This window comes from Echinops telfairi, unplaced genomic scaffold (assembly GCF_000313985.2).
Source record: "Echinops telfairi isolate 266 unplaced genomic scaffold, ASM31398v2 ScPeMD7_7473;HRSCAF=8511, whole genome shotgun sequence".
Taxonomy (NCBI): domain Eukaryota; kingdom Metazoa; phylum Chordata; class Mammalia; order Afrosoricida; family Tenrecidae; genus Echinops; species Echinops telfairi.
This window is the reverse complement of record NW_022111377.1, coordinates 5,806,731-5,813,858: the sequence shown is the minus strand read 5'-3', so window position 1 is coordinate 5,813,858 and position 7,128 is coordinate 5,806,731. Positions and strand designations below refer to the sequence as shown.

Below are 7,128 nucleotides of genomic sequence, written 5' to 3'. Positions count from 1 at the left end.
TCTCTCTCTCTCTCTCCTATATCCTTCATACTTGGGGAGGATGGGTTGGGGAAGGATTCCAAAGGCAGAATCAGCTCCCAGGACTGATTATCTTTTAAGAGTCAAAATTCCTAAACCACTAGGGCTTGATTGGTGCTAATTGATTAATCTCTTAAAACAAAACCTTTGAGGTCCATCTTTCTCTCTTTCATCTCCCCAACCCATGCCCACTCCCTTTTCCCCACCTCCCTAAGAATATAACTCCAGTGCACCCACTCCCGTGGGTCAGGGCCTCCGGACCCAGGTGAGCTGGACCCCCAAAACTGCTGCCTGCCTCCCCTCTGGCCCAACAAAATCAGGGGGCCGTACGGATGGAGGCACAAGTGTCTTCTAAAACCTTCCTCCTAAATTGAAATTTTAAGAAATTCTTCCCCAGAGCATTCTAGAGGTGGGTCTGGGTCATTCTCTGCTCCCCTGGAGGGAACGCTGTTCGAAGCCGGCCTGGCCGGTTTTTTGTTTATTTTGTTTGTTTGTTTTTGGAAAAAGCAACTGCAGGCAGGCCTTGGTTAATGAGCCGCCGCCCTGAGGGCCCCCTCCCACTTACTGCCTTGCCTTGCCTGGTCCAGCTCTTATCTACATGGATCTTCACTGCCCTCCCAGCCCTCTCCCCCTCGCCCTTTTTCCAGGTTCCCTGGCTATGCGTGCCTTCCATTTCCTCTGGCAGGGCAGAGGCCACAGTTAAAAGTGTTGTCCTTGTCACAGTAGCTGGAAAGCTTTGGGAAACTGGCATTTTCCAGAGAGAGAACAGATGATAAGGAAGAAGGGGTGCCCCTGCTTGGTCTTGCATCTCTTTTTTCCCAGGCCAAGATCTTGACTGTTTGATTGGGAGACCTGGCTACTGAAATCAGCCAATTGATCAAGCTATGCATCTATTATCTGTTTATCTACCTAGCCAGGGACTCATTTTCCCCTTTTCCTCATCTTCATCTTCAGTGTTTAAACCCACTTACATGGAGACAGATCCAGTGATGCTAACGGGACACCTTCGTTTTCCCTTTGCCCCTCTTGATGGAAATGAGTGGCATGTTTTTACTTTTGCCGTCATCCAGGGTTCAGCATTTTCTCAGTGAAATATTTCAAGTTGGAATTTGCCTTCCTCATTGGCACTGCTTGGTCTTCCGCTTCAAGTCTGGCGGGCCAAGAACCCAGTTCTGTTGCTCTGGATTTATCTGCCACTGTTGGGCAGGCAAGCTGTAGGTGTGCAGGGAATGGTTATGCCAGGAATGGCCAGAGAGTCCTTCTTTTCTATCGTGGAGCACCTTAGGAGGGGATGGGGTGGGGGTGTCACAAAAGTGCCCTGAGTAAACGAGGAAGAAAGGAAAAACGGTCTCAATTGTATCATTCTCAAATGTATCGTACCCCTTACATCTAAGCCCGGCTAGGTTTTCTGTCCATAAGTGACTTATGTGTGATCTTGCTTCCAGAAGGCAGGGAGTGTGTAAACTGCGGGGCGACCTCAACCCCACTGTGGCGGAGAGATGGGACGGGACACTACCTTTGCAATGCCTGCGGACTCTACCACAAAATGAACGGACAGAACCGGCCCCTCATCAAACCCAAGCGAAGGCTGGTAAGTTCTGCTTGGGAAGCACTGACCAGTACTAAGCCTTTAGGGTTTTTAATTTCCTCTCTTCAGGAAGGAGAGCTTTCTACAGGAAATTGGCAGGACCCCTCAAAATCATGTCGGCTTGCTTGGGAGAGCTCCCTCCTCCCACCCCATCCCCCATTTTGTTTCCTCTTTTCAAGTTGAATGAATAGAAAAGCTCTCTCTCTCTCTCTCTTTTACCCCCTCTTCCTCAAAATGTTAAGGATGCGCCACCTTCTTGGCTATCAACTCATATTTATTGATTAAATAGAGTGATTAATGCATTGATAATCACTGACTGCCTCCCACACAGAGGGATTTAGGCAGAGGATGACAATCCTGTGTACCAGCCGAAATGTGTCATGAGGAGCCGGTGGGGTCCCAGGAAGTGACTGCAGTTGCAGTGCCATATCTGGGCGGGCAATGCGCCTCCTCTGCCAGTGAGCTGTAAGATGGATGGGGCAATTAACTGAGTTTCAGAAGCAGCCAGCCATTGACCCGAATGGACTTTTCCTTCCTATTTCAGTTGTAGAAATTGAGGACTTTTCACAGGGAATTCCTGTGGGGGACATTGTGTGTGTGTGTGTGTGTGTGTGTGTGTGTGTGATATCCCTGTCTTACCTCTCCGTCTCAATCTAGCATTGAGTCTTATTTCCCTTTGAAGTACTACAGGGTGGTCATTTTTCTTTCTGATACACCATGACCTTTCCGAATCTCTGAGAAAAACTGGTGCCCCTTGAGCATTTATAAGGAAGAGGTAGCAGGCGAGGTTCATCCTTTAGCTTCTCCGTGGCCAGACTGAACCGTTGAGCCCATGTAGCAGAGAGAAAAACGAAGCAGACTTGGCCAATGATAACTTAAACCACAGTCAGAGATCAAACTGCTTTCTGTGGTGGTGACATTCATCATAGACAGGGGTGGAGGGGAATTTCCCCAGGCAGACAAATGGATGAATTAGCACCCATCACATTCTGAGGAAAACGCAGAACTGCCCAACACCCGCTCTAGTCCTCTTAACGGCATGGGTTTTTTTTTGGTCTTTGCCATCAGATTTTCATGTAACTCAACACCTTTCACATGCTCTTCAGAAAAAGGAAAACTTTCTAGGCATGGAAGTACCCACGTGACTTGAGATGCTGGCAACACTCGGGCTCTAGGCTTTATTCCTTCTCATCTTTATCCGCTATGTCAACTTTCTCAGCCTCCCCTCCGGCCCCTTCTCCTCGCAGTTTAGTTATTTTCTTTTCCTTTCTCTTATGTGTGAAGCTCACTTCCTAGGAAAAAGCTGCCGGATATCTGAGCCCCAGAGATAACTCATAAACAACAACTCAGCTTCCCCAACCTAAACATCAAGATGTTTGAACGGATCAGAACAAGAAGGGTTTGAAAAAGGAGGGGGGAGGTGGGGGTGCTGGAGGTGTTAGCGCAAAATGAATATGATCGCACCACAAAAGAATGTTCTGAATCACTTAAAACCTGGCCTTAGTGGAAAGAAAAAGAAAGAAAGAAGGGGAGACAGCCTCTTTGTGAAGATAAGTCATAGTATCACTACAGGATTTTTTAAAAAGGTAAATAAAGAAGGAAAAAGAGGGCAAAAGTCTCCAATTTGCGGCTGATTGGTGAGAAAGGGCGCATCTGACATCTCCTTGGGGTGTCTCTGTGCTGATCGCAAAGGAGACTTCTTCCTTTGTATGTAATTTTGTCTCCTGTCACCTTTCAAAAGACATCTCTAGAACTCGGAGTAATTGTTGCTTTTATGCTAGAGTTCAGCGGCAGTCACATTTAAAGTTGTCTTTAACTTCTTAAACAGCTGTTCTGAGTGCTTTTATATTTTTGTCTCAGAGAAATCAGACACTCAGAGCATATTCATCTATCATTTTTCTTGGGCCTTAGAAGTATTTGACTTTTGAACACCTAGCACCGTCCCCACCCCACCCCTTGTCCCCCATGCTTCCTGTCCCTTTGCGCCAGCTCCATCTTTCCAGTCTGCTAGTTTTTCTTTCACCCATTTGCAGATTGACTGAAGACCACCGAGCTCACAGTGCAGCTGGCTCTTCCGTCAGATGCCTATCTAGCACTGAATAAGCGAATGCAGGAAATAGATGAAATGATTGGAGGGGAAGAGCCATAGAAGTTTTTTTCCCCTTCCCTTTTAGACTAGTCAAAAGGCAAGCAGCTTACTTTATTAATATACTTTGCCTCCTGCTAGTGAACCAAGCAGGTGGCTTTTAGAGATTATGTAGAAGTTGTTACAAAGTCTGTCGCAGCGGAGAGATATTCCGAATCTGTTTATATTTATGTTACTCCCAACAGACCGCTGCAAAGGACTCCACATCAGCCCCGCCATTTAAAGTTCTTATTTTACCGTTGGGCATCTGTCCTTCGTCTCTCTTTTAGAAATGGTTGGGCTGGGAAATCCAAGTGCCTGAGTAGGTATTAGCCTACAATGCCTAAGTATTGCTTTTCAAAGAAATTTCTTTTTAAGGAAAAAGGAAAGCCACCAGAAGATAGTAATAATAATAAGAAGAATAGCAACATAATTCTCAAAATCACTGAGCACTGATATAATGCTGCACCTTCTTCCTGAGAACATACAAGTGACATGACTTAACCTTTCAGGGACTGTGTTTCACAGACACGTGGAGTTTAAATCCATCCCTGAGAACTGTGGGGACCTATACTGTAAACAGACAGCAGAAAGTGGGGAGCTTCTAACTCCCATAGATGGGGGCTGTCTTTCTTTCTAGTTCCTTCGCATACAGAGAATTAAGAAGTTAAAGCTGTGATTCTGCTATCAGAACCCCGGGGACAGTTTTGTGGCTCTAAGGAGAAAGGTCAAGGCTGGCTAATCCAAAACCACTACTGCATCTCCCACCTCTCAGACGGACCGCCTGGTGGCACAGTAGTCACTGCTCAGCTGCTAACCCAAAGGCTGGCTCTCTGAGGGAGAACGATGTGGCAGCCTGCTTCCTTACAGCTTGGTGGCTGCAGAAACCCCACGGGGCAGTTCGACCCTGTCTAGGGCAGCTATCAGTCGACGTTGATGAGACGGCCGTGCTTTGGTTTCTGAGTTTTCTCCTATTTGGCCCTTCAAGGGTTTATTGGCCTAACTTACGCTAGCAGACACCTCCCTCTAGTTCCCTTCCCATACTTTTTATAAGAGTTTTCCCCAGACCACCGACAAGCGACAGTTGAATTCAGTTGCCTTTCTCCCGCTCTTATTGTGATGCTAGCTCTCACTTGTAGGAACAGGATCAGATGTGGAGCCAGAATGTTCTTTTTCTGGCTGTGGATGTGTTGGATGAGGACAGAGAGGCATAGGCTACAGGTGACGCAACTCCATCTTCTTTCAAACGGTTCAGAACCTTTATATTCTCTTCAGTGCCGAGAACCAGACCCCTTGTACATTTAACCTGTGTCCCCAAGCGAAAGAAAACCTCCCTTTATGCTACAGGGGTGGGATGGGGGTGGAGTGGGGGAGGATGAAGACAGTGACGCCACCAAGGGGTTAAAAGTCCCAGTGGAGGCTGACCTTTGACCCGTGAGCAGCGAGTAGGAGACTGGTTGTTGGCGAGAACAGGAGCAACACAAGTCCTTGTTCCGTTCATTGGGTCTCGGGAACGAGGGCTTGCGAAAGCTAGGAACAGGGGCTGCTATCCCTGTGAGCGAGCGAGCACCAAGGTGGAGGACGCGCCGGTGCCTTTAAGACCACTGCAGATTAGACAGGGCCGGGGGCCACTGAGCATGTCCTGCTCTTACTGCCTACAGCCCTGGAGTCACACAGCACACACTGTCCCTCCAGAGCCCAGGGACTGCTCTCCTGGCCCTCTGTGTGCCCTCTCCATCATCCCGCATCTCTTCATCTGGGGTCTACAAAGCGCCCTTTGAGCTGGAGTTTGCTTGGCCTTGGCTGTCCGCAGGTCCTGATGGCTCGTAGCCTATCTGAAAATGGATTTCCTTGCAAGTTTTCCTGGAAGATATTTCTTGTAGGCCTCCCCCCTCATGCCCCCCCAAAAAAGGCCCCTGCCAAGGCCTGGGACCCAAAGTAGCCTGGTTACATCAGCTATCGCTAAAGCCTAACCATCCGGTGAGCGTTGTGGGGTCAACAAAAGGGGTGTGTGTGTGTGTGGGGGGGGCATCATGATCCCCCAGAGGTGGATCCCCCCAGCTTTCTGATCCTTCATTCTATACCGGAGAGAAGAGCAGCAGGCTCCCTGCCGAGGGGCTCGGGCTGAGTCTGACGCCCCTCTTGGGCATGGACGGTCTACATTTTGCTTCTCAAGGGGTTTCTGGGACCTTTCTACTGTCTTGGGGGGCACTTGGTAGTCTTGATATCAGGGATTATTGTTTCTTTGTTTAAATGTCCATCTCAGCCGTCACCCAAACACCTGTCCTGTCTGATTCTCTCCTCCCCTCGCCCCTCTCGCACCCAGTCGGCAGCTAGGAGAGCTGGCACGTCCTGTGCCAACTGCCAGACGACCACGACCACTCTCTGGAGGAGGAACGCCAATGGAGACCCGGTCTGCAACGCCTGTGGGCTGTACTACAAGCTGCACAATGTAAGTGTCCCAGGAACCCCCCACGGGCAGGCTGGGCGATGGTGCCCATCAAAGTCCCCTGGCGCCCCCTCACTCACCCGGGATTGACCTCCTCTGAGTGAAGACGGTAGTGAGGTTTCAACTCATTGGGGTCAGGGGACCAAGTCTCGGAAATCCTTGCTTCTCCAGGCTAAAATGATTTCCTCCGCATTGCACATAGCAGGCCCTTGCCAGCTAGACAGGCGTCGTCGCTGGGAAGGAGCCACCCGGTAGGTTGGCTCCTACCGTGACCCTAGTACCACAGAAACCAGCCCTCCCACACCCTGTGAGCCAGTCCACCTGAGTCCTCCTTTCTCGTGAAGACTGCAGGGGTTACAAACAGAAGGAAGGAGGCAGCCGTTGAGTCTGAGTGGGTATGAAACCCAGCCATCGGATATGCTTGCTGGGTCTCGTCTGGGTTTTTTAACAAAAACAAAAAACACTACCCCCCCCCCCCTCACCTTCCCCTGGCAGGGTGGGAAATCACCCATTATTTTGTGATTCTGCACCTTTGCACTTTACCTTTTGCACAAAGTGAATGAGAGGGAGCCAGGGCGGGAAAGAGAGAGAGAAATAGCACTGAAATGCACGGCACACGAATTCCTGAAACTAAGAACTGAGTCAGTTCCCGAGGGGTCTTGGCTAAACCTGTGTGCTGCATGTCATGCGACCTCTCCCTACGAAAGACATGGAACAAAACGGAATGTCTGAGAGAGCTTGTCTGACGCCTGACCGCATGCAAAGACATCCCGAGTTAGGCAGGGAGGGCAGCTGATTACAGCAGAGAAACTCTGGGGTTTTTCCTTCTATATCATATTAGCAGAGTGATAATTGTCAGTCACCTGGCTTTAGTTGTGTCATTTCTAATCTTTTAATAGGGAGGTCCTCCCATTATAAGATAATACCTTTACTTAAAAAAAAATTTTT

The 7,128-nt window shown here is 49.0% G+C and overlaps 1 protein-coding gene across 3 annotated transcripts in view; it reads left to right on the top strand.

The window, feature by feature from the left end:
- The window catches only part of GATA3 (GATA binding protein 3), a 19,213-nt gene that overhangs the window by 6,959 nt on the left and 5,126 nt on the right, over positions 1-7,128 (top strand). For 2 of the 3 annotated variants that reach the window (XM_045285611.1, XM_004712627.2), the window contains exons 3-4: positions 1,464-1,609; positions 6,058-6,183. In XM_045285611.1, the coding sequence (XP_045141546.1) occupies positions 1,464-1,609; positions 6,058-6,183 (272 nt within the window). The remainder of the gene's footprint in view (positions 1-1,463; positions 1,610-6,057; positions 6,184-7,128) is intronic. The other variant, XM_004712628.2, reaches the window with a different exon arrangement.